General features: G+C 43.7%; 1 protein-coding gene across 1 annotated transcript in view; it reads right to left on the bottom strand.

The window, feature by feature from the left end:
* Window positions 1-9799: 9799 nt before the first annotated feature.
* LOC118078841 (sodium/hydrogen exchanger 6) overlaps window positions 9800-27222 on the bottom strand; it is a 40023-nt gene continuing 22600 nt past the window's right edge. The window contains exons 11-16 of the mRNA XM_060270617.1: window positions 26897-27008; window positions 24826-24979; window positions 16483-16513; window positions 15649-15728; window positions 12472-12577; window positions 9800-11337 (exon numbers count right to left, since the gene is read on the bottom strand). Coding sequence (XP_060126600.1) covers window positions 11065-11337; window positions 12472-12577; window positions 15649-15728; window positions 16483-16513; window positions 24826-24979; window positions 26897-27008 — 756 coding nt within the window. The 3' untranslated portion in view covers window positions 9800-11064. The remainder of the gene's footprint in view (window positions 11338-12471; window positions 12578-15648; window positions 15729-16482; window positions 16514-24825; window positions 24980-26896; window positions 27009-27222) is intronic.

The raw sequence follows: 27222 nt of genomic DNA, 5'->3' as shown, positions 1-27222 counted from the left end.
CTTAGTGATATGTGTTGTGACGTGGGGTTTGTGATTTCAGCTCTCTTGACATAACATGCTGGAGACAGTTCTCTAGTAACAGCTCTTTATTAAAGTGAACAAGACTGACTCTGAGGGCAGGAAGGCTACATTTATAGGGACAGGGAACTAGCTAGAAAGGGATACATTTTGGAGGGAACAATATCAGGCAATCACAGTGCTGCCTTTTGGAGGAAACCAATAAGACAGAAATCAGATTGATTATATTCTCTGCAGCCAAAGATGGAGAAGCTCTATACAGTCAGCAAAAACAAGACCTGGAGCTGACTGTAACTCAGATCATCAGCTTCTTATAGCAAAATTCCAGCTTAAACTGAAGAAAGTAGGAAAAACCACTGGGCCAGTAAGATACAATCTGAATCAAATCCCTTATGAATACACAGTGGAAGTGAGGAACAGGTTTAAGGATTTAGATTTGGTGGACAGAGTGCCTGAAGAACTATGGATGGAGGCTCGTAACATTATACAGGAGGCAGCAACGAAAACCATCCCAAGGAAAAGGAAATGCAAGAAAGCAAAATGGCTGTCCAACGAGGCCTTACAAATAGCGGAGGAGAGGAGGCAAGCAAAATGCAAGGGAGAAAGGGAAAGATACAGGAAACTGAATGCAGATTTCCAAAAAACAGCAAGGAGAGACAAGAGGGTCTTCTTAAATGAGCAATGCAAAGAAATAGAGGAAAACAATAGAATGGGGAAAACCAGAGATCTGTTCAAGAAAATTGGAGACATGAAAGGAACATTTCGTACAAAGATTACCATAATCAAGGACAAAAGTGGTAAGGACCTAACAGAAGCAGAAGACATCAAGAAGAGGTGGCAAGAATACACAGAGGAATTATACCAGAAAGATATGGAGGTCTCGTACACCCCAGGTAGTGTGGTTGCTGACCTTGAGCCAGACATCTTGGAGAGTGAAGTCAAATGGGCCTTAGAAAGCACTGCTAATAACAAGGCCCGTGGAAGTGATGATATTCCAGCTGAACTATTTAAAATTTTAAAAGATGATGCTGTTAAGGTGCTACACCCAATATGCCAGCAAGTTTGGAAAACTCAGCAATGGCCAGAGGAATGGAGAAGATCAGTCTACATCCCAATTCCAAAGAAGGGCAGTGCCAAAGAATGCTCCAACTACCGCACAATTGCGCTCATTTCACACGCTAGCAAGGTTATGCTTAAAATTCTACAAGGCAGGCTTAAGCAGTATGTGGACCGAGAACTCCCAGAAGTGCAAGCTGGATTTCGAAAGGGCAGAGGAACCAGAGACCAAATAGCAAACATGCGCTGGATTATGGAGAAAGCTAGAGAGTTCCAGAAAAACGTCTACTTCTGCTTCATTGACTATGCAAAAGCCTTTGACTGTGTCGACCACAGCAAACTATGGCAAGTTCTTAAAGAAATGGGAGTGCCTGATCACCTCATCTGTCTCCTGATAAATCTCTATGTGGGACAAGAAGCTACAGTTAGAACTGGATATGGAACAACTGAGTGGTTCAAAATTGGGAAAGGAGTACGACAAGGTTGTATATTGTCTCCCTGCTTATTTAACTTATATGCAGAATTCATCATGCGAAAGGCTGGACTAGATGAATCCCTAGCCGGAATTAAGATTGCCAGAAGAAATATCAACAACCTCAGATACGCAGATGACACAACCTTGATGGCAGAAAGCGAGGAGGAATTAAAGAACCTTTTAATGAGGGTGAAAGAGGAGAGCGCAAAATATGGTCTGAAGCTCAACATCAAAAAAACCAAGATCATGGCCACTGGTCCCATCACCTCCTGGCAAATAGAAGGGGAAGAAATGGAGGCAGTGAGAGATTTCACCTTCTTGGGCTCCTTGATCACTGCAGATGGTGACAGCAGTCACGAAATTAAAAGATGCCTGCTTCTTGGGAGAAAAGCAATGACAAACCTAGACAGCATCTTAAAAAGCAGAGACATCACCTTGCCGACAAAGGTCCGTATAGTTAAAGCTATGGTTGTCCCAGTAGTGATGTATGGAAGTGAGAGCTGGACCATAAAGAAGGCTGATCGCCGAAGAATTGATGCTTTTGAATTATGGTGCTGGAGGAGACTCTTGAGAGTCCCATGGACTGCAAGAAGATCAAACCTATCCATTCTTAAGGAAATCAGCCCTGAGTGCTCCCTGGAAGGACAGATCGCGAAGCTGAGGCTCCAATACTTTGGCCACCTCATGAGAAGAGAAGACTCCCTGGAAAAGACCCTGATACTGGGAAAGATTGAGGGCACAAGGAGAAGGGGACGACAGAGGACAAGATGGTTGGACAGTGTTCTCGAAGCTACGAACATGAGTTTGACCAAACTGCGGGAGGCAGTGCAAGACAGGAGTGCCTGGCGTGCTATGGTCCATGGGGTCACGAAGAGTCAGACACGACTAAACGACTAAACAACAACAAATAAGACAGAGGATCCAAATACAGCAGCTTAAATGAACCAATAGTAGCTGTACCTTCTGGAACCAAAAGGCAGTTACTTTGCCCTAAAGCAAATACAGACAATAATAATACAGATATAAAATCCTCTGACTCAATACACAACACCATGAACCTTGAGCTACAAGGTAAAGGTAAATGCATTGGCGACATGATTAAAATAGTTTCATCCTACAAAACAAAATTTAAGCTAATGATGGCTGACCTTACAGTCAAACTTTTTTATCACTTTCTTAATAGGCAGGACCATCTGGGGGGAAAAAATCCTGCTTTTGTTTTTCAAACAGAAGTATGTGGCTGAAATTGGTTCTGTTATTCTGGAGTTAGAAAAAAGATTTGGCGACTTCCAAAAAACTGAATTGTAGAGTACATGTCATTTCCATTCAAATCTGATTTGGACATTTTAAAAATTGCTGTCACTATCAGTACAAATTACTCACTGTGGAAAATATCTTTGAAAATGAGATATTAACTCTGAAAAATGACATTTTTCTGTGGGCCCGTGCAGAAGAAGAATCGTTTTGGAAGTTTGTGCCCAGACAGAAATTTCCAAATTTGAGAAGATGCAGTGAAATTTGACACTCATGTTTTGGTTCTACTTATTTGTGTGAATCTGCATTTTCATATTTAAAAATGACAAAGAGTATGCAATGTTCAAACATGACAGATGAGCACCTTAAAGATTCCCTGAAGCTGGCCCTGACACAGTACTCGCCTGATATCAACCAGTTGGTTACCAAAATGGTGATGCAGGTGTCACACTAACAATGGATGAAGGCATGTGTTTTTTAAGAAATCTTGATAGGTAGGTTAATGGAGGGGGTAAAGTAGTTTGTGCGGCGTAGTTTTGTGAGTGCTTTTATGCAACTCTCTCCCAAGAAAGCTCTAAAAGTTTCTGTTTCCCCCCCTAAGAAAAGTATTTTAAATTGAACAAATCAAAAACTAAAGTATTAGATAAAAATTTGAATAAGGAAGAGAGAGAGAAATTGCAAGAAATAACTGGTTTATCTTTTGTTAAAAAAGTAAGATACCTTGGTGTTGATATGACAGCAAAAAACCTAAACTTGTTTAAAGATAATTATGTGAAATTATGGAATGAAGTTGAGAAGGATTTAGAAACGTGGACCAACCTGAAACTGTCCTTGTTGGGCCGTATAGCAACGATTAAGATGAATGTATTGCCAAAGATGTTGTTTTTATTTCAATCATTGCCAATAATTGAAAAGTTGAGTTGTTTTAAGGAATGGCAAAAGGTGCTTTCAAAGTTTATATGGCAAGGGAAGAAGCCAAGAATTAAATATAAGATATTGACTGATGACAAACAAAGAGGAGGCTTCTCTCTACCTGATTTAAAAATCTATTATGAAGCAGCTGCCTTTTGCTGGTTGAAAGAGTGGTTCACATTGGAAAATGCTAATATTTTGGATTTAGAAGGTTATGATAATGTTCATGGTTGGCATGCATATGTGTGGTATGATAAGGTTAAGGCCCATGGAAGCTTTAAAAGACACATTGTCAGAAATTCATTGTTCAAGGTTTGGTCCAGATATAAAGATTTATTAGAAAGAAAAACGCCAAATTGGCTTTCGCCTCTGGAGGCCAAGGTTCGAAAAAGGTTAAATATGGAGACCGGTTGGCTGAAATATAGAGATTTATTGATTCAAGATGGAGACCAATTTAAATTAAAAACATATGAGGAGTTGAAAGGTAAATTGGATGATTGGCTCCAATACCATCAGATAAATGAAGCGTTTAAAATGGATAGAGAAATTGGTTTTCAAACTGAGAGGTCAAAGGTGGAAACAGAATTGTTAGAACCTAAGATGAAAATACTTTCGAGAATGTATAAATTGCTGCTAGAATGGCATACAAAAGATGAACAAACTAAAAATGCTATGATTTTGTGGGCAAAGGATGTGGGACATAATATTATGATGGAGGATTGGGAGAAGTTGTGGAAGGAAAATATTAAGTTTACTGCGTGTAGCTTATTAAAGGAGAATATAATGAAAATGATGTATAGATGGTACCTTACACCAGAAAAGTTAGCAAAGATTTACCACAACAACGATAACAAATGTTGGAAATGTAAGAAAGAAATAGGTTCATTTTACCACATGTGGTGGACATGTCCACTAGTGAATGACTTCTGGAATAAGATTTATAATGAACTTAAGAAAGTGCTAAAAGGCACATTTGTGAAGAAACCAGAGGCATTCCTAGTGGGCATTGTAGGGAGGGAGATTCCCAAGAGAAAGGTATCTTTTTTCATGTATGCCACTGCAGCAGCGAGACTTTTGATTGCTAAATATTGGAAGCAGCAAACGTTACCAACGATTGATGAATGGCAGATGAAGATGATGGAATTTATGGAATTGGCAGAGATGACCGGACGAATCCGCAACCAGGGAGAACAAGCAATTGAAGAAGAGTGGAAAGATTTTAAATTGTATTTAAAAAATCATGTTAAAGTAATATTTTAAGAATAGAAATTAGGTGGTAAATAAACCTGTGGATTAAGTGAAGAGGTTATTTTAAATTAGAAAATAAGAAATTTAGTATTAAAAGTGAATAATTAGAGGTAGAATTTGCTAAATTAGAAATGTGTTTGGGATACACAGGGACGGGAACCCGAGGAGGTCCCAATATACACTGTGATAAAGATAAGTTATACAGTTTCTTTTTATTCTCTTATTTTGTGTTTTTTCTTCTATGTTTTTTCTGATTTTTGTATTTTTGCTTTTTGAATTTGTATTTTCCCCACCCTTTCCAATTTTCTGTAACCCTTTTTCTACTGTGAAAATTAATAAATATCTATATAAAAAAAAAGAAAAAAAAGAAAAGTATTTGGGCAATGCTCCCCCCAAAAAGGTTACCAAATCTGGTCACCCCCCTTTCCTTCTCCCTAAAATAGCTCAACAACATAGAGCCGAACCCCCCAAAATGGGGGTAGATCACCGACAGATTTTAATTCTGAAAGTAGATCACAGTCTCTTGGGAGTTGGCCACCCCTGCTATATATATAAAAGGATGTCATATAGAGGAGGGTGAAAGGTTGTTTTCTGCTGCTCCAGAGAAGCGGACACGGAGCAATGGATTCAAACGACAAGAAAGAAGATTCCACCTCAACATTAGGAAGAACTTCCTGACAGTCAGAGCTATTCGATAGTGGATTTGCTGCCAAGGAGTGTGGCAGAGTCTCCTTCTTTGGAGGTCTTTAAGCAGAGGCTTGACAGGAATATGTCAAGAATGCTTTGATGGTGTTTCCTGCTTGGCAGGGGGGGTTGGACTGGATGGCCCTTGTGGTCTCTTCCAACTCTATGATTCTATGATTCTATGTCTTATTTTCAGGGTATGGCTTATATTCCTTGAAAGATTAAAAATCCTGCTATGGCTTATTTTATGGCTACGTCTTATTTTCGGAGAAACAGGGTAAAACCCTAGCAAAGATTTAAAGTTGCAAAATATGCAAAAAATAAGTGTGGAATGACAAGTTGTTACAAGGAACACAAAGAGACACAAAATCCCCCCAAAAAACCAATTTTATTTTATTTTTAAGGCCCATGATTCTTTTTTCTTTTCACAGTGCAGGGAACCACCAAAGATTTAGTCGTCGTAAACCAAAAAAAGGTGCAATTCTGCTTCCGGATATAATTACAAGAACACCACAACTATAGCAGTTAATAGTACCATGAAATTCCAACAGACAATTTTTTCAACGGTAAGTAGAATAAACCTTGAACGTGACCTACAGTGTCATTTGATGCAGAGAAATGGGTCCATTCTGCTCAGGGAAAAGACAGGGTTTCTTAATCCTGTGTCACTAGACACTGCCTATCAGGGTCCGTACCTGGACTTGGGGAGGTCCTAAGTTCCCACAGCTGTATTTGAGGTCAATAAAGATGGGGGAAGAATCCAAAGACCCCCCTGGAGATATTAAGCGCAAATAATGTTCTACATTAACATCAAATAAATTAGCCGATACAAAATATGAGGAGTTATTTCTGGGAAACCGTGGGCGAACCTTGGGCAATTTAAGTATATGTCATTAATCCATAGCTGCCAAGTCTCCCGTTTTCCCCGGGAAATCCCCGTTTTTCCAGCTGTTCCTAGCTGAAAAAAACGGATCCCCCCCCGGTTTATTCTGGCGCGGCAGCCATTTTGGAACTGGGCGGAGCATGCTCAGAAGCGACTTTTGATGCTGCTCTGCCCAGTTCCAAAATGGCTGCAGTGCGACTTCTGGCGCGACGGCCATTTTGGAACTGGGCAAAGCAGCATCAAAAGTCGCTTCTGAGCATGCTCCGCCCAGTTCCAAAATGGCAGCAGCGCTACTTCCGGTCTGCTATTTCTGGCCCGTTCCCTTATTTCTCTGACAGCAACTTGGCATTAATCAGTTCTGTTAAAAAGTTCTCACGCGATAAAATCTGGGACCCAAACCATTGCCGTGACGAAAACGGAATATTCATCTAATCAGCATCAGAAATCTGGAACTGACAGCAGTCTGTTGACATCAACATGCCAACATACCTGGACGGAAAAATCTGGGATTGGAAGCCCACGACACAGGAAGTTGCGTCGACGCAACTTCTGGTGGCGCTTTGCCCTTCTATGGGCACCAGAAATGGCAGCGTCAGCGCCGGGAGTTGCTTCTACGCATGGCCGGAAACGCGTAAAAGCGACTTCCAGCACCAGCGCTGCCATTTTCTGGTGCCCCTAGAGGGCAAAGCGCTACCGGAAGTCGCGCCTACGCGTTTCCGGACACACGTAGAAGCAACTTCCGGCGCTGCTGCCGCCAGTTTCTAGTGCCCATAGAAGGGCAAAGCAGCACCGGAAAAATGGCCGCTGGCAGAAGCGTATTTAAGGGAGAATAACGGGATAAAAACCTATACGGGAGACCATTGAGAAACGGTAGGAAAATGTAGCTAAATGTATGAAACAAAGATGGGGAGCTATATAAAGAGAGAGATTGTTTTTTGTTTTGTTTTTAAGGAATTTCAGTTTAGCAGAGATGCTCAGTGCTATTCCAGAAATGTTAGAAATAAGTATGCTGTGTGACACCGGAAGTTGCGTTGACGTAACTTCCGGTGTCGCTTTGCCCTTCTATGGGCACCCAAAATGGTCGCCGCCGGCTTTGAAAGTCGCTTGTACGCATGTTGGGAAGTGCGTCGACGCAACTTCCGGTGTCGCTCCGCCCATCTATGGGCACCAAAATTGGCCGACGACACCGGAAGTCGCGTCTATGCACTTCCAGACATGCGTAGATGCGGCTTTTGAAGCCGGCGGCGGCCATTTTGGTGCCCATAGAAAGGCAAATCGGAAAGGAAAAAAATGGCCGCTGGCAGGAGAAAATAACGGAGAAAAATGGGAGATGAAGTGATACGGGGGACCACTGGGGAAAGGTAAGGAAAAACGGGGGTTTCCCGGGGGAAACGGGGTACTTGGCAGCTAGGGCCTGACTCCCCACACCTTTGCCAACATCCTGTTGCAACCGAGTCAGGGAATCTACTGCCTTTAGGGGCTGGCTTTGCTTCTCTCCAGCTTCTTTCTCTCTCTCTTCTTTGTCCTCTTGTTAAATGGAATGATGTTCCAACAAATCAAAACCGGATTCTGTTCTTTTTTTCCAGGGTGATCGCACTTTTGTGTTAACAGAGCACATGTTAAGTTTGTACAGCCTAATAATAATAATAATAATAATTTATTTATACCCCGCCCATCTGGCCAGGTTCCCCCAGCCACTCTGGGCGGCTTCCAACAAAACATTAAAATACAGAAATCAAACATTAAAAGCTTCCCTATAGCGCTCTGAGAAAAGGGGCAGGAATAAGAGCTGTACATTGAAAGGTTTTATACGGCAACTTTTTCTCTGATTTCTCAGAAATCTCGGCTTCCCAAAAACACCCACTGCACCAAGTAATAATAATAATAATAATAATAATAATAATAATAATCAAAAGGCTTAATAAAAAATATCATGGCAGGATGAGGCTGAATACACCAAGTGCAATATCAGCGAGTCGTTCAGTGCTCTTCCTCAGGCAACAAACAAACAAACAAACACATCAAGAATCTATGGCACCTTACAAATATATTTCTCCTTTAAAACGAATGAGGCACAAGAACAAAAACCAAAGGGGGTGGGTTTTTTTAATAGTCACATAACCATGTGAAGACGGGACCAAACCAAAGTGAAACTCTACAGGGTGGATGGACTTTCAGAACTACCTAATACAGTGGTGCCTCGCTAGACAAATTTAATTCGTTCCACGGGTCTTTTCTTATAACGAAAAATTCGTCTGGCGAATCCCATAGGAATGCACGGAATTATTATTTTTGCCCATAGGAATGCATTAATTGAATTTCAATGCATTCCTATGGGAAACCGCGATTCGCCAGACGAATTTTTCGTAAAACGGATTCGTCTGGCGAGGCAACCTCCGCTCGAAAAAAACCTTTCGTTAAGCGGGGCATTCGTTAAGCGAGGCACCACTGTAACCGAAACTGCCTCTTTGGAAAACCCACACCTAAGAGTCTTAAACCCCTGCATGTCCTGTTCACACAGCTGAACTCCACGATATGGCGCGGAGCTGGACCAGACTATTTCACATCAACTGGTCTTCTTGGCAGCTATGCACCAAGGAGGAAATTTGGACATAGCTGAAAGGCACGGCCGCTCCATGAAAAACGTTCGGTCCAAGCGCAAATCCTAAACAACTTGCTTTTATGAATCACCTGGAGCCTTACAACTGGAAGAGAGATTTAATGGCTCCGGTCAACAAGCCACTATTTGCGACTTGTGCTCTATTCCCATCGCAGCTTCTTATCAGTTGGTGGCAGGTTTCGCACGCAGCGCCCTCCTTATATCGAGGTCTGTTCTAACAAATCCTATGCTGAGAAAAGGAGGCAACACGTCAACCAGTTTTTGGGCAAAATAGAACTGTTTTACTCTGTAGTTAACCACGAACCAGACAGTGATCCAGGGTCATCATCTGTTTCGGTTCATGCTGCTTCAGTTTAATAACTAAAATAAATCAAATAAATACAAGTCAATTGTCGTGTCGTAAAGGTAAAGGTAAAGGGACCCCTGACCATTTGGTCCAGTCGTGACCGACTCTGGGGTTGCGCGCTCATCTCACATTATTGGCCGAGGGAGCCGGCGTACAGCTTTTAGGTCATGTGACCAGCATGACAAAGCCGCTTCTGGCGAACCAGAGCAGCACATGGAAACACCGTTTACCTTCCCGCCGGAGCGGTCCCTATTTATCTACTTGCATTTTGACGTGCTTTCGAACTGCTAGGTTGGCAGGAGCTGGGACCGAGCAACGGGAACTCACCCCGTCATGGGGATTCGAACCGCCGACCTTCTGGTCAGCAAGCCCTAGGCCAGGCATCCCCAAACTTTGGCCCTCCAGATGTTTTGAACTACAGTTCCCATCATCCCTGACCACTGGTCCTGTTAGCTAGGGATCATGGGAGTTGTAGGCCAAAACATCTGGAGGGCCACAGTTTGGGGATGCCTGCCCTAGGCTCAGTGGTTTAACCACAGTGCCACCTGGGTCCCGTTTTAATCTGTAGTTAACCATAAACCAGACAGTGATCCAGGGTAATCACCTGTTTCGGTTCATGCTTCCGTTTTATAAGTAAAATAAATCAAATAAATACAAGTCAATAATCATGAAATGCATGCTATTAAATCATACATTATACTCAGGTCAATAGCCGACATGGACACGAATGGATACAGTCCATATTATTTCCACAATGCAAAAATACAGGAATATGCAACAATAGAACAAAAACGCAACATGCCTAGGACTTGCGTGTACTCTGCGGAACAGGGGTAATAATAATAATAATAATAATAATAATAATAATAATAATAATAATTTTAAAATAATAATAATTCATACTCATACGCAAGGCGCAAGGAATAAAGAGCTTAATATACAATAACACCACCTAGTCAACCAAGGCTAATGAAACTTTAAAGTAACTACAGATGGTTAATTAAAAGAGTTCTATTTTGCCCAAGAACGGGTTGACGTGTTGCCTCCTTTTCTCGGCATTTTGACTTTAATTTGCGACACGGGGGTTGTTTTAATCAGTGCTAACAGATCCTAGAGCAGTGCTACAGAGAGGAAATGTCAAGTCTCCAGAGCTGCCAAAACCACCTCCTCGCCACGCGAAACGGACACAGCAAAACGCGACTCGAGATGCCGCCGCCGCCGCCGCTACCCCTCCTTCCTACTCTCGGGTAAGCGATGGGGAATTGCAAAAGACACAAAGTTGGGAGGGAAGATCTCGGCTGCAGTCCCCACCCCCAAGACGGAAATTTGTTCTAAAACAGCTCCACTGCGACACAGTGTTTAACTTGTGAAACTTAAGACGTTGCTCTTCGCAACTTGTCTCCTATGAGTAGTTATATTTTCCTAACACCATATAAATAAGTAATATTTATACAGCTTCGACATTCTGAGACATGCAGTAGTTTTTTGTTGTCGTAGGTACATTTTTCTTCCTGATCGTACGTGGATTTTTAAATTATTATTATTGATCGCCTTGTTACCAGCCGATCTCATGCCGGGCCATGTCGGGCATTGTCGACTACATTGGAGGGGGGCTCCGAATCATCCATGGGGAGGACGAGACGTGTGCCCCTGATGCCAAGTTCGTGGTCCCCAAAGCCGAGCTCCTGGTCCAGCGGGTCCTCGGAGCCGTTTCCCGCCCCCCGTCGAGATGTGCCGGATGTCAAAGAATCGGTGTTCATGGTCGAATCCCCGTAAGTCAAACTGATGTCTCCGTCGTTCAGAATCAGGTCCGAATCGTCGTCTTTCAGCTGCTCTTGATTCTGAGTAAAAGACAAAGAGCTCTTTGACCAAGCGGCTAATATGCTGAATTGATACCTATCCCCAGGGCAAAAACAGCTTCTGGCGCCCCCCGGGCGCATGCGTCATGATGCACGCACACACACCGCTGATGCCCCTGCGTACCCTCCATTGGCAGGAGGAGCACGGGCCAAGGGGGGAGCTCGGCACCCTCCCGCCTGTGGAGGGGACGCTTTGAGCTCCTCAGCGGCGGTGGCGGCGAGCGAGCGAGTGGCGGCGGCAGCAGCAGCGCCCATAGCTGAAGGCTTCAGCTGCGGGCGTTGCCGCCACTTGCTCGTTGCAGCCTCTCGGGAGCTCACAGCGCCCCCTCCGTGGGCGGGAGGGCGCTGAGCTCTCCTTTTGGCATCACACTTTTGTGATGCTGTTTGGAGCTGCTCTGAGCAGGATTTTGAGTAAGAAAGTGGGGATACGATAAACAGATAAAGACAGAAGCCAGTACAGTGGTGCCTCGCTAGATGAATGCCCTGTAAGACTAATTTTCCGCTATACGAATAGGTTTTGCGATCGGAGGTTGCCTCGCAAGACGATGAGGTTTTCTATGGCTGCCGCTTCGTCTTGCGAAGCGCGGCCATAAGAACCCCCGATCGCAAAACCTAGTGAAAGGGGCATTTGTCTAGCAAAAGGGGAACCAGCTGTAGCAAGGGAAGAAGGCAAAGGAAGATCAGCTGAGAGGCGCTGACAGCGGGGACAGGAAAGATCCCGCGCTTCCCCCCCATCCTGCCCGATGCAGCGGGGGATCGTAGGGGGCTTCTCAAGTTCTCATGGGGAAGTTCCGGGGCTGTTGCCACCTCCCTGCCTGCCTTCCCCGCCGCCAGTCCCCCGGAGCCCATAGGAACGCATTGATTAAGTTTCAACGCATTCCTAGGGGAAACCTGGGACTCGCTAGACGAAAGATTCGAATTGGAATGAATTAATTTCGTCTAGCGAGGCACCACTGTAGTCTGATTTGGAAACTGGAAAGCAATCGCAGCCCTTGGCGGGAAAAAAGCTGCTCCAAGAATACGGTAACTGTTTTGCACAGCCCAACCTCAGCAGCTGCGGAAACACAACGCACACAGAAAGGATTCCTTGGTCATTACGGGAGGTTCGGCACGTACCTCATAAGCCTGGGGGCTGGTCAGGCACCTGGCAATGGGTCCGCAGCAGCCTGGGAGCGTCGCTGTTAGAGGAGGACCACTGTGTGTCAGGAGGGGCTTCAGGTAACTGAAGGGGGGCGTTATTAAGGCACAAAACACTTCAAGGAGAGCACTTCATGGGTTTTTTATATAATAATAATAACGATAATGGGGACCCAGGTGGCGCTGTGGGTTAAACTACAGAGCCTAGGGCTTGCCGATCAGAAGGTCGGCGGTTCGAATCCCTGCGACGGGGTCAGCTCCCGTCACTCGGTCTCAGCTCCTGCCCACCTAGCAGTTCGAAAGCACGTCAAAAGTGCAAGTAGATAAATAGGGGAAGGTAAACAGCGTTTGTGTGCACTGCTCTGGTTCGTCATGCTGGCCACATGACCCAGAAGCTGTCTGCAGACAAACGCTGGCTCCCTCGGCCTATAGAGCGAGATGAGCGCCGCAACCCCAGAGTCGGACACGACTGGACCTGATGGTCAGGGGCCCCTTTACCTTTAATAACGATAATAATGATAATGATGATGATGGTAATAATAATAATAATAATAATAATAATAATAATAATGAATACCCCGTCCATCTGGCTGGGTTTCCCCAGCCACTCTGGATGGCTTCCAACAAAAGATTAAAAATGCATTAAAGGTCAAGGGACCCCTGACCATTAGGTCCAGTCGTGAACGACTCTGGGGTTGCGGCGCTCATTCACTTTACTGGCCGAGGGATCCGGCGTACGACTTCTGTTGTGCCTTATTCTTCCGTGTATAAGATGCCCCCATGTATTGGGGGGGGGGGGACAAAAAATTAAGAAACTGGGGGGGGGTTGCCCAGAGTTCTTGAGCTTTTTTGGGGGGTGGCCCAGATTTTTTGGGGAATGACAAAAATCACTCACCTGCCAGACTGACATTGCCGCTCGCACGCATCAACTAAGCGTCAAAAGCAGCAAATGGCAGTGACAGCAAATCGCATGTGGCAGTTTAATGTGTGTCCTTTTCAAATTGTGGTGGGGCCTCCGGAACAGATTCCAGCCGCAAAACGAGGTTCCGCTGTATCACTGTACATTTCCCCCCGTTGTATCCCTGTGACTTCCCTCTCATTAGCATTATTCAGCTAATTTAATATTATTTTAATATTGTGTTAAAGCGATAGACTTTATCTAAAGGTCAAGGTCAAGGGGCCCCTCACCATCAGGTCCAGTCGTGTCCGACTCTGGGGTTGCGGCGCTCATTCACTTTACTGGCCGAGGGATCCGGCGTACAACTTCTGGGTCATGTGGCCAGCATGACTGGCGAACCAGAGCAGCGCACGGAAATGCCGTTTGCCTTCCCCTATTTATCTACTTGCACTTTGAGGTGATTCCGAACTGCTAGGTGGGCAGGAGCTGGGACCGAGCGACAGGAGCTCACCCCGTCGCGGGGATTCGAACCACCGACCTTCTGATCGGCAAGCCCTAGTGCCACCCACGCCGCATAAAAATACATTAAAACATCAGTTATGAAAAACTTCCCTAAACGGGGCTGCCTTCAGGTGTCTTCTCAAAATACTGTAGTTCTTTATTTATTTCTTGGACATCTGACGGGAGGGTGTTCCACAGGGCGAGCGCCACCACCGAGAAGGCCCTCTGCCTGGTTCCCTGTAACTTTGCTTCTCACAGGGAGGGAACCGCCAGAAGGGACACCGGCTTCCGGGGTAGAGGCCCTCCTTAAGGTCTACTGGGCCGGGGCCATTCAGGGCTTTCATTTCCCCCCCACGAACAATATTTATTGATTTTCAAACATTTCAAAATACAAAAATTCGCAAAAAACAAAAAGCAAAATAAAACTAAAACATAGACAAAAGAGAAAAAGGAAGAAAAAAACGTATCAATTCTTACATTAACTTGACATTGTGGACTTTCTTGATTCCCCCCCCCCACTGGGTCCGTTTTTAAATCTAAATGAAGCAATTTTCATTTATCATCTCAAATCGTTCTAACGCAATTTCCCCATTATCTCACAACCAATTCTAATCTACAAAACAAAAACAAAAAAATCAACTAGCGGACACGGAGTAATGGATTCAAACTTCAATAAAGAAGATTCCACCTCAACATTAGGAAGAACTTCCTGACAGTAAGAGCTGTTCGACAGTGGAATTTGCTGCCAAGGAGTGTGGTGGAGTCTCCTTCTTTTGAGGTCTTTAAGCAGAGGCTTGACAGGCATATGTCAAGAATGCTTTGATGGTGTTTCCTGCTTGGCAGGGGGTTGGACTGGATGGCCCTTGTGGTCTCTTCCAACTCTAGGATTCTATGATTCTATGAACTATCCTCAACCTAAAATTCATTAATTAATCCAAATCTCAATTTATTTCGCCACCCACTGTTCTAGGGGGCAGCCTGTGGAAAACATAGACACCTCCAGAGGCTAAAATAGCTGGCTGATTCTTTTAAGTAACAGAAAATCTGACAGATTTATCACTCTGGCTCTTGACTGCCAGGCTTTATGGAAGACGAGGATCCACAGCTGAGCAGAAGCTCTCTTCCCCCATCATGGACAGAGGCGTAAGAGGAGGAGGAGAACCCATAGCTGCCAAGTACCCCGTTTTTCCCGGGAAACCCCCCGTTCTTACTTACCTTTTCCCGGTGGTCCCCCGTATCACTTCGTCTCCCGTTTTTCTCCGTTATTTTCTCCTGCCGGCAGCCATTTTTTTCCTTTCCGATTTGCCCTTCTATGGGCACCAAAAATGGCCGCTGCCGGCTTCAAAAGTCGCATCTATGCATGACCGGAAGTGCGTGGACACGACTTCCATTGTCGGCGGCGGTCATTTTTTGTGCCCATAGATGGGCGGGGCGACACGGGATGTTGCGTCGATGCACTTCCGGTCATGCGCAGAAGCTACTTTTGAAGCCGGCGGCGGCCATTTTGGGTGCCCATAGAAGGGCAAAGCGACACCAGAAGTTACGTCGACGCAACTTCCGGTGTCACACGGCTGCTGGTCCTGGATTCTGCAGTTCGGGACTTGGAAGGTAAGTGACAGCAGGATTCCTTAGCTACTTCCGGTGTCGACCCGCCAATCTATGGGCACCAAAATGGCTGCTGCCGACACCAGAAGTCGCGTTGACGCACTTCCGGTCATGCGTAAGGGAGAACCGGTTTTTGTTTCTCTTAAGGATACTTATGGTCAAAGTTGTACCACAGCCGGAATAGCCAAGCACTCTCTGCTTTCGTATTTCTCCTTTCATTTTCCGGCACTCCCTGGAACAAATCAACGAGGCACAATTTCAGTCTTTTGGTTCCCAATAATCACACTCCAAAACAAGGCATCTGGCAAGGAAAAGAGAGCCTGGCAAAGCATTAGCGTCAACGGCTTGCAAGCTTTTTTTTTTTAAAAAAATAATTTTTATTGAATTTTACATAACGGGGGGAAAGGAGAAAAAGAAAAATTTAAAAAAAGAAATACAAGAATACAAAAAAACAAGAATGACAATATTATCCCATCTAATCTCTTCCAACTACTTCACTTCCCCTTCTTACAATCCTTGTTAGTAATTAAATCTTACCATTTCAGGATCTTAGCTGAACGTCATAAAATTACATCTTATCTCCCAATTCGTAACCTTGTTCTCAAATATTTCTTATTCGTTTTATATAGCAAAGTGTAGGAAAAGTGTAGTTTTCCTTTAGTACCGTGCATGCAGTGAACTTAATATATTGATTCCATCATTTCAACCATAAATCTTATTTCAATGTTATATCCAAAATCCATGGCCCATTGAATCATGACCTCTTTTGTTTCTTCGTCTTTTGCATTCCACTCCAAAATGGACTCATACCTTTTAGATAACAATTTGGTATTTCCTTCTACTATTGGCTCGATGTGCAAAGTAGTTCCTATGTTATCACGCTCTATTCGCATAAGGCTGTTGAATTGTAAATAATAATAATAATAATAAAAGGTGCCAATTTCTCTGTAAAAAAGGGGGGGGAGGAAAAGAGCAGTGTCACCTACCATGTTCTCTTGATCAGCGTCCACACCAACCCTGCGGAGAAGAGGAAAGAATTACTTAAGTTCTCCCGTGCTTAAAAGCTATAAAAACAAGCCCACAGCCCGTGCCCTTGGCAGTAATGGTGTGTGGTAGAAGACAGAAAGAAAGAAAGGGAGGGAGGGAGGGAGGGAGGGAGGGAAGGAGGAGGGAGGGAGGGAAGGAAGGTAGGAAGGTAGGAGGGAAGGAAGGAAGGAAGGAAGGAAGGAAGGAAGGAAGTCGGTCTTTAAGCAGAGGCTTGACAGGCATATGTCAAGAATGCTTTGATGGTGTTTCCTGCTTGGCAGGGGGTTGGACTGGATGGCCCTTGGGGTCTCTTCCAACTCCATGATTCTATGATTCTAGGGAGGGAGGGAGGGAGGGAAGGAAGGAAGGAAGGAAGGAAGGAGGGAAGGAGGGAGAGAGGGAGGGAGGGAGGGCGGAAGGAAGGAAGGAAGGAAGGAAGGAGGGTGGGAGGGAGGGAAGGAAGGAAGGAAGGAAGGAAGGAAGGAAGGAAGGAGGGAGGGAAGGAGGAAAGGAGGGAGGGAGGGAGGGAGGGAGAGGGAAACCACCTTTTTTGTCTCACACAAAAACCAAACTCCTGTTTTAGAAACTTCAATTCAATGATGAAATGTCCATAACAAATTACAGCTGCCCTGCAGTCGTACCAGAGTCTGTTTAAAGGTTTTCCTGCTGCTGTGGACCAGCCTAATGTATTACAGGAGGGAGGCGTAGAATAGCTTAGTCAATGAAGCCCCACTAAGTTCCACAGGACTTCCTCCCCGCTAGGCTACGTACATCAAGCACCGCAGCCTTGGATTTTGATGTGAATCCAACTGTATCTGGCCACTGATTTTATCCTTCGCATTAAGTCCTGTGACACCCAGTGGCCAAGAGGAGACATTCATAGAATCGTAGAGTTGGAAGAGACCCCAAGGGCCATCCAGTCCAACCCCCTGCCAAGCAGGAAACACCATCCAAGCATTATTGACATATGCCTGTCAAGCCTCTGCTTAAAGACTTCCAAAGAAGGAGACTCCACCACACTCCTTGGCAGCAAGTCCCACAGTCGAACAGCTCTTACTGTCAGGAAGTTATTAATCTCTCTCTCTTTTTTTAAAGAACAATTTATTAAATTTTCCAATTAAAACACATTTAAAGACATTAAACAAAAACAAACAAACATTCAAAACAGCACAATACATACATCCCTCTTTTAACCCTTATCACAATCTTCTATTGACAATGCTCCGCCGAGCTTGACTTCCCTCTCTCCCCTCAATAGGTTTTCTAATCAGTTCTTATCTCGCAGTTCCTTTATATCTTCCCTTTAAAGTCAATTCGTAGGATTTATTTCAGTCCTGCAAGTGTTTTTAAACTTCTACAGTTCTTTTCCATATAATCCACAAATTTACTCCAGTCTCTTAGAAACCTTGTCTCCCCTTGGTTCCGGATCCTGCTAGTCAGTCTCGCTAATTCTGCATAGTCCATCATTTTTGTCTGCCACTCTCCAATTGTCGGTAAGTCCTGGGTCTTCCATTTTTGGGCTAATAATGTCCTAGCCGCGGTTGTCGCATACAGAAATAATATATTATCCTCTTTAGTAATCTCTTGACCTATCATTCCTAACAAGAATGCTTCGAGTTTTTTGGGGAAAGTATATTTAAAAATCTTCTTCAATTCATTATATATCATTTCCCAAAATTCTTTAACCTTTTCACATTTCCACCACATATGATAAAAATCTCCTTCCTTCTCCTTACATTTCCAACACATTCTATTATTCATTCTATACATTCTAGATAGTTTTACTGGGGTTAAGTACCATCTATATATCATCTTCCAAACATTCTCTTTCAAGGCGGTACATGCAGTAAATTTTAATGTTTGGTTCCATAATTTCAACCACGCGTCATATTCAATATTATGCCCAAAATCTTTTGTCCATTTTATCATCACCTCTTTTGTCAATTCATCTTTTGTATACCATTCTAACAGCAAATTATACATTTTAGATAATAATTTTACTCTGCCTTCTAGCAGCTCTGTTTGAAATTTGGACCTTTTGTCCTCAAACCCTATCTTTTTGTCTTTTGAGAATATATCATTTATTTGGTGGTATTGCAACCAACTAGTCAAGGAATCTTTAATTTCTTCATAAGGTTTCAATTTCCATCCTTGTTCAGATTTCCTTAAAATTTCCTCATATGTCGGCCTCTCCCCTTCCATGTTGACCTTTTTTACTGTAAATACCTCCACTGGTGAGATCCACCATGGGGTCTTAGTCTCTAACAGCAATTTGTTTCTTTCCCATACTTCAAACAAAGATCTTATCACGTGGTTCGTAAAGCCTTTATGTGTTTTTTTCTTATCATACCATAGATATGAATGCCAACCGGCTCTATTGACGTATCCTTCCAAATCTAATAAGTCTGTATTTCCCAGTGTTATCCAATCTTTTATCCAGCAGAGACAGAACGCCTCGAAGTATATTCTCAGGTCCGGCATGGAGAATCCGGCTCTTTCTTTCCTATCAACCAAAATTTTGTATTTTATTCTTGGTTTCTTCCCCTGCCAGACAAATCTTTGCAGCTCTTTTTGCCATTCTTTGAATTGTCCTGTCCCTTTTATTATTGGTATTGTTTGAAACAAGAATAACATTTTGGGTAATACGTTCATCTTTATTGCTGCTATCCTCCCAAGGAACGACAACTTCAATCTATTCCATACTTCTAGATCTTTTTTATCTCCTTCCACACCGGTTCATAATTGTCATTGAATAAATTTATGTTTTTTGCTGTCATCCATATTCCTAAATATTGTACCTTTTTTGCAATTGCAATACCATGTCTTTGTTGCAACTCTTCTTTCTCCTCTTTTTCTAGATTTTTTGTCATCATCTTCGTTTTTTGTTTATTTAATTTAAATCCAGCCAAGTGTCTGAATTCTTCTATTACCTCTATCGCTTCTGCAACACTTTCTTTGGGATTTTCCAAGGTTAATAATAAATCATCCGCAAATGCTTTTAATTTGAATTCTTTTGCACCTACTTTGATTCCTTTGATTGTTTGAATTTCTCCGATTCTGTTCAATAATACTTCCAGGACCGTGATGAACAGTAACGATGATAACGGACACCCTTGTCTTGTTCCTTTCGTTATTTCGAAGTAATCTGTTAATACATTATTTATTATCAACTTCCAAATTCCTTGGAACGCTGGAACCAAGCCTAGCAATCTTAGCAGAAGAGACCGCAGAAGAAGAAGAAACTAAGTCAAAGAGGAGAAAAGGAAAAAAGAAGGATGAGGAAGAGGAAGAAGAAAAGGAAGAGGAAGAATCAGGAGAAGAAGGGAGATGAAAAGGAAGAGGAAGAGGATAAAGATAGTATTATAACACCTATCCAAGACTAAATTAAATTTTCGAAGTAGATTTAAACATGGCACTTAAGGTGCTGTCATGGAACGTGAATGGTTTGAATGACAAAAAGAAAAGAAATGAAATTGAACATATATTAAAGAAAAAGAAATTGGATGTAATTTGTTTGCAAGAAACTCACGTTGCAAAGAAACACAACATATTTTGATCAATAAAGGATTGGGAAAAGAATTTATAAATTCAATTGCTAACAAAAAGAGAGGAGTGGTTTTGTATATAAAAGAGAAATTGGACCCGAAACTGATCTCAAGGGACGAAGAAGGAAGAGTGATCGCTGTACAGATAACATTGCACGGAGAAAAATTGATTTTGGTTGGAATCTATGCACCAAATGAAAACAAGGCAGAATTTTTTAAGATGTTGGAATAAAGACTAACAGAGTATATGGATCAGAAGATTATCTTAATGGGAGACTTCAATGGAGTGGCGATACCTGAAATTAGAACAAGAAAGAGAAAACAGGATGGAAAATTACCTAAATCCTTTTTCGATCTTGTAGATAATCTGGGACTGGTGGATATTTGGAGAATAAAACACCCGACGGTGAAACAATTTACATTTTTTTCAGAACCAAATCAGAGTTCGGGAAGAATTGATCATATGTGGATATCTAAAGAACTAGTACCCAGGACACTACGGAGCGAGATAACGCCACGAACATTGTCGGATCACAATTCAATATTCATGGAGTTGAAAGGAAAAGAACAGAATTCTTTCAGATGGAGAATGAACGAATAACTGCTGGAGAACAAAGAAATTGTTGAAAAGGCTAAAGAAATCTTGAAAGATTATTTCCAATGGAATTTACATAAAGAAACTGGACTAGATATGGTATGGGATGCAAGTAAAGCAGTAATGAGAGGCTTTCTGATACAAAAGAACAGTTACCTGACGAAAAAAAAGGAAAAGGAAAAAGAAGAAATTCTGAGACACCTCATGGAGAATGAGAAGAATTTGATCGATAAACCATATGATCAGCAAATTAAGAATAATATAAAGATGTTGCAGACACAATTCTCCATGTTGGTGAACCAGGAGATAGAATGGAAGATAAAGCAGATGAGACAAAAGAATTTTGAATCGGCGAATAAAACAGGGAAATTGTTGGCTTGGCAACTGAGAAAACGTCAAAATCAAAATACAATAAATAAAATTAAAGTCCAAGAAGAATTGACGGAAGATCCAAAGGAAATCAGAAGAGCCTTTCAAAGATATTACAAAAATTTATATAGCAAAGGGAAAGAAGATGTTAGAAAGATAAAAGAATATCTAGAGAAATATAAATTGAAGCAAATTCCTGAAAAAGAGAGAATTAAATTAAATGCCTCAATAACTGTACAAGAAGTTCAGAATGCGATAAAGAAAATGAAGCAAGGAAAAGCACCAGGCCCGGATGGACTGTCAGCAAAATATTATAAAGTATTGAATGGACAACTAATACCTATTTTAGTAGAAGTAATGAACAATATATTTAGAGGAGGAAAGATCCCAAATACTTGGAAAGAGGCATACATAACATTGATACCGAAGCCAGGTTCAGATGGTTTAGATGTGAAAAATTACAGACCAATTTCATTATTGAATAATGATTACAAGCGCTTTGGTCGACAATTAAAAGACAATGTAAGACATATTATAGATGTGATAGAATATTTGGAGACCAGAATAGATAAACCTGCAGCATTAATGTTTATTGATGCAGAGAAAGCTTTTGATAATATATCTTGGCAGTTTATGAAGATGAACCTGGAACGGATGAAAATCGAAGGATCTTTCCTGAAGGGAATAGAAGCGATATACTCTGAACAAAGGAAGTTCTTAATCTCTAGTGGCAGCCTTCGCATATAGGAATATACCAGTACAGTCGTACCTCGGGTTACGACCACCTCGGTTTGCGAACAGTTCGGGTTACGAACTGCGCAAACCCGGAAGTGTTTTCGCCCCGCGCGCGCGCGATTTGCGCATGCGCAAAATGGTGCCGCACATCGCGTTCGGTTTGCGAACTATTCGGGTTACGAACTGCGATCCGGAACGGATCGCGTTCGTAACCCGAGGTATTACTGTACGCTTTCTTATCGTTTGGGATGTCTTTTGTCACTATACCTAGAAGGAACGCGTCTGGCCTTTTCTCGAAAGTTATTTTAAACATATTTTTTTAATTCTTCGTAAATATCACTCCAACACTTTTCGATTTTATCACATCCCCGCCATACATGATACCAGGGGCGTACCCAGGATCAAAACTAGGGGGGGTGGGGGCAAGCCACGATCGTTCAGCTCGTGGCATTTCGGCACGGAAAAGGCAAAGGAAACCAAAATTTTATCATTATAGGGGAGGCAACTCTGGCAAACTTTCCTTTTGGGAAAAGAGGTTCAGAGATAAAATAAACCAGCGGTCGGAAATAAAGCAACTGGGGAGAATTGGACACGTAGAGGCGAAGTGGGCGTCTCGCATGGCGGGGAAGGGGTGTGCCGCCTCGACCGTTCGCTCTGCCCCGCTTCTTTCCCTCCCTATCCAGCGCTGACATAGATTCCTCTACCAGTCGCTAGTTCTCGGTTTTTACACCATTTCAGTGTGGTAAACAAATGATTCTTCGCCATCGCCCTACCTAATTTTGTTTCGTTTCATCCCTTTATAGCCCTGATTGTGTGTGTGTGTGTGTGTGTGTGTTTTAAATAGCTTTGAGACTTCAGGGTTGACACAAGAGTAAGCCAAAACGCTGACGACGGCCCGGAGCCCATTTCCCCGAAAGTAACCTCTGCCGACTGGCCTTCCAGCTAGGGTTCTGGGCAGCTCGATCGGGTTAAGGTTTTTTAACAAAATAATAATAATAAAACCATTAAAAACGACTGTTGCAAGAAATCGCCTTCCCTTCCATTGCGAGGAGCTGAAAACGCGCAGGCGCCCCAAACTGCAAACTCTTCCCCGGGGAAGTCTCGCCCGGATCCCCAGGTTGCGGCACCTTGCGGCTGCCCAGGCCAGCGGCAATTGCGGCGCCCGCTGCTGCCTCGGGAAAAAGTGGTCCCGAAGTCGGCGGCGCTTCGTGCCGAGGAGGTTCGGGCCCCGGCAGCAGCAGGAGGAGGAGGGCTAGAGTGGGGGGCGGGCCGGTCCCATGGCGCCTCGGCTGGGCCAAGGCGCGCCGGAGGAGGTGGAGGCTGCTGCTGCTGCGGAGAGGGCCGGTTGGGACTGCTGGCGACGAGGCGGGCGCTGCCCTAGGAGCGCACAGGAGGCACACGGTGTGCCCCAAGAGCGCAGCTGCCACCCGCCTGCCGCCAAATGCTGTGCTTGGTATTTATTTATTTATTTATGCTTCTAGGGGGGCAGCTGCCCCGCCTGCCCCTCATCGTACAGATGACAGCATAGCTGCCAAGTACCCTGTTTTCCCCGGGAAACCCCCCGTTTTTACTTACCTTTTCCCGGTGGTCCCCCGTATCACTGCGTCTCCCGTTTTTCTCCGTTATTTTCTCCTGCCATTTTTTCCCCTTTCTGATTTGCCCTTCTATGGGCACCAGAAATGGCCGTCGCCGGCTTCAAAAGTCGCATCTACACATGACCGGAAGTGCGTGGACGCGACTTCCAGTGTTGGCAGTGGCCATTTTTTGTGCCCATAGATGGGCGGGGCGACACGGGATGTTGCGCCGATGCACTTCCGGTCATGCATAGAAGCGACTTTCAAAGCTGGCGGCAGCCATTTTGGGTGCCCATAGAAGGACTAAGCGGGCACAGGATTGCGGTTATCCAATTACATGTTTTGAATGGGAGAATCTTTGGAAAACCAATATGAAATTTACGTTGAGCGGCAATATAAAGGAGAACATGTTAAAGATGAATAACAGATGGTACCTGACACCTTCCAGATTATCAAAGATGTATAAAAATATAGCAAACGTTTGCTGGAGGTGTGGTGGTAACGATGGAAACTTATTTCATATGTGGTGGACTTGTGAAATTATTAAGAAATTTTGGAATAAAATCCATGATGAGATATAAAAAATTCTGGGGAAAAACATCCCAAAAAGACCAGAGATTTTCCTATTAAGTATAACATTTCAAAAAGATATACCATCACAATCAAAAGAAATATTATATGCCCTAGCAGCGGCTCGTTTGGTTATTGCCAAAAACTGGAAAGATAGAGAGGTCCCAAAAATTATAGACTGGCAAAAAAATTGCAGGAAATGGCCGAAATGGCACAGTTAACAAATAGTTTGAGAGGGAAAGCCAAGGAAGAATTTGTTAAAGGATGGGATAGATACAAGAAATATGTTAGGAAATACACTGAAGATAAAATTACTATGATAGCGTTTGAGTGAACGGGCAAGGATATAGGTTGATTTATTAGATTTGTGGAAACTTAAAGAAATAGAATGTGAAAACATATTGGAAGTAGAAACAGTATTGATTGTATATACATTCGATAATGGACGAACAAAAACTAAGCTGCTGGCGGTAACAGGAAGTCCAGAATTGTTTCTTTTTTCCTTTTTTTTTCTTTTTTCTTTTCCTTTCCGGGTTTTTTTTATTTCTCCCCTCCCCCCCTTTTTTTTCTTCACACTTTTCAGTTAATTGCTTATAAACGTTTTGTGATGAACAACTATTATTATGAGCTTAAATTTTGTATGTTAAGCTCCCAGATATTGGGATTTGTCTCTTTTTTATTCTTTATTCTTATTAGTCAAACGGAAAATGTATATAATATTGTTATTTGAGTGGAAAATAAATAGATATTAATAATTAAAAAAAGGGGGGCAAAGCGACACCGGAAGTTACGTCGACGCAACGTCCGGTGTCACACGGCCGCTGGTCCCGGATTTTGCAGTCCGGGACTTGGAAGGTAAGTGACAGCAGGATTCCTTAGCTAAGGCAACAGCACAAGACTCACGCCGACACTCACCTGATATGAAGGCACGACAGCATAGGAGTTGTGCCACCGCCGAAGACCCAGACGGTGAAGAAGACGATGAGAAGCGTTGTGCTAAACATCATCTGCCGTGCGTAGGTGGCTGTGTCCCGAATGGCCAGCGCAAAAGCCATGGCTCCACGGAGGCCTGGGAAGAAAAGGCTCGTCAAACCTCCTAAGAGCCTATTCCATTTACATCCCAGAGTCTGAATGCAGTGTGTACATGCGAGAACGTGTGTGTGTGTGTGTGTGTGTGTGTGTGTGTGTGTGTGTGTGCATGAATGTGCACACATGAGCTGTTCTACTATTCACCTTTCAGGTGCAAACCCCACCCCACTATCCCCAGGAAACTCTCTTCCATTTCTCACATGGTGTTGCAGGAGAGGAGTGCAACTTCCAGCAAAAAGAGGGGTCGGCAAACTTTTTCAGCAGGGGGCCGGGCCACTGTCCCTCAGACCTTTGTGGGGGGGCCGGACTATATTTTGAAAAAAATATATGAAAGAATTCCTATGCCCCACAAATAACCCAGAGATGCATTTTCAATCAAAGGACACATTCTATTCATGCAAAAACACGCTGATTCCCGGACTGTCTGCGCACCAGATTTAGAATCATGGAATCCTAGAGTTGGAAGAGACCACAAGGGCCATCCAGTCCAACCCCCTGCCAAGCAGGAAACACCATCAAAGCATTCTTGACAGATGGCTGTCAAGCTTCTGCTTAAATACCTCCAAAGAAGGAGACTCCGCCACACTCCTTGGCAGCAAATTCCACTGCCGAACAGCTCTTACTGTCAGGAAGTTCTTCCTAATGTTGAGGTGGAAGCTTCTTTCTTGAAGTTTGAATCCATTGCTCCGTGTCCGCTTCTCTGGAGCAGCAGAAAACAACCTTTCTCCCTCCTCTATATGACATCCTTTGATATATTTGAACATGGCTATCATATCACCCCTTAACCTTCTCTTCTCCAGGCTAAACATACCCAGCTCCCTAAGCCGTTCCTCATAAGGCATCGTTTACAGGCCTTTTACCATTTTGGTTGCCCTCCTCTGGACACGTTCCAGCTTGTCAGTATCCTTCTTGAACTGTGGTGCCCAGAACTGGACACAGTACTCCAGGTGGCGTCTGACCAGAGCACAATACAATGGTACTATTACTTCCCTTGATCTAGACGCTATACTCCTATTGATGCAGCCCAGTATTGCATTGGCTTTTTGAGCTGCTGCATCACACTGTTGACTCGTGTCAAATTTGTGGTCTACCAAGACTCCTAGATCCTTTTCACATGTACTGCTCTCAAGCCAGGTGTCTCCCATCCTGTATTTGTGCCTTTCATTTTTTTTGCCCAAGTGTAGTACTTTACATTTCTCCTTGTTAAAATTCATCTTGTTTACTTTGGCCCAGTTGTCTAATCTGTTAAGGTCATTCTGAAGTGTGATCCTGTCCTCTGGGGTATTAGCCACCGCTCCCAATTTGGTGTCATCTGCAAACTTGCTCAGGATGCCCTCAAGCCCATCATCCAAGTCATTGATAAAGATGTTGGATAAGACTGGGCCCAAGACAGAGCCCTGTGGCACCCCACTAGTCACTTCTCTCCAGGATGAGGAGGAGCCATTGATGAGCACCCTTTGGGTTCTGTCAGCCAGCCAGTTACAAATCCGCTGAATGGTAGCATTGCCTAGCCCGCATTTTACCAGCTTCTGGATCCACATGAGGATCAAAACTAGGGGGGGGGGGCAGGCAAGCGATGACATGGTCCACCTCAACATTAGGAAGAACTTCCTGACAGCAAGAGCTGTTCAGCAGTGGGATTTGCTGCCAAGGAGTGTGGTGGAGTCTCCTTCTTTGGAGATCAGACAGCCAGTTCCAAATCCACTGAATGGGAGCATTGTCTAGCCCGCATTTTACCCAAGACAGAACCCTGTGGCACCCCACTAGTCACGACATCCTTTGTCTCTTTCTACAAGCAGACTTTGTACAAGTCCTCAAGGCGGTAAAGCGATTCCTTATGAAAATAATCTCTGAAGGGATGGAGATGAAAACCCCCCCCAACAGGTGATTTACTTACCAGCAAACATCATCATGTGTTGGAAGTTTGTCCCGATCTTGTTTCTTCTCCCCAAATTCAGCAGGAAAGAGAGAGGGTAGATGTTTGCAGCTCTCCCTAGGAATACAGCCAGCTAGATGTGGGAAATTAAGGATTTTAAGGATTTTTAGGGACATTAAGGATTTTTTCCTCCCCCCTTGCTGACAGGCTTGCGAAAATCAGCATGTATCATGCAATAGCCGACACTGAAGTTGACGTCGAACCCTAAAAATGGTGGGTTACCGTTCCCACCGCACAAGAAAGACGTTTTTATCCCAACAATGACAAATGACAAATAGCCATGCTCA

The sequence above is a fragment of the Zootoca vivipara genome, chromosome Z (assembly GCF_963506605.1).
Source record: "Zootoca vivipara chromosome Z, rZooViv1.1, whole genome shotgun sequence".
Taxonomy (NCBI): domain Eukaryota; kingdom Metazoa; phylum Chordata; class Lepidosauria; order Squamata; family Lacertidae; genus Zootoca; species Zootoca vivipara.
This window is presented reverse-complemented; position numbering and strand designations above follow the sequence as displayed.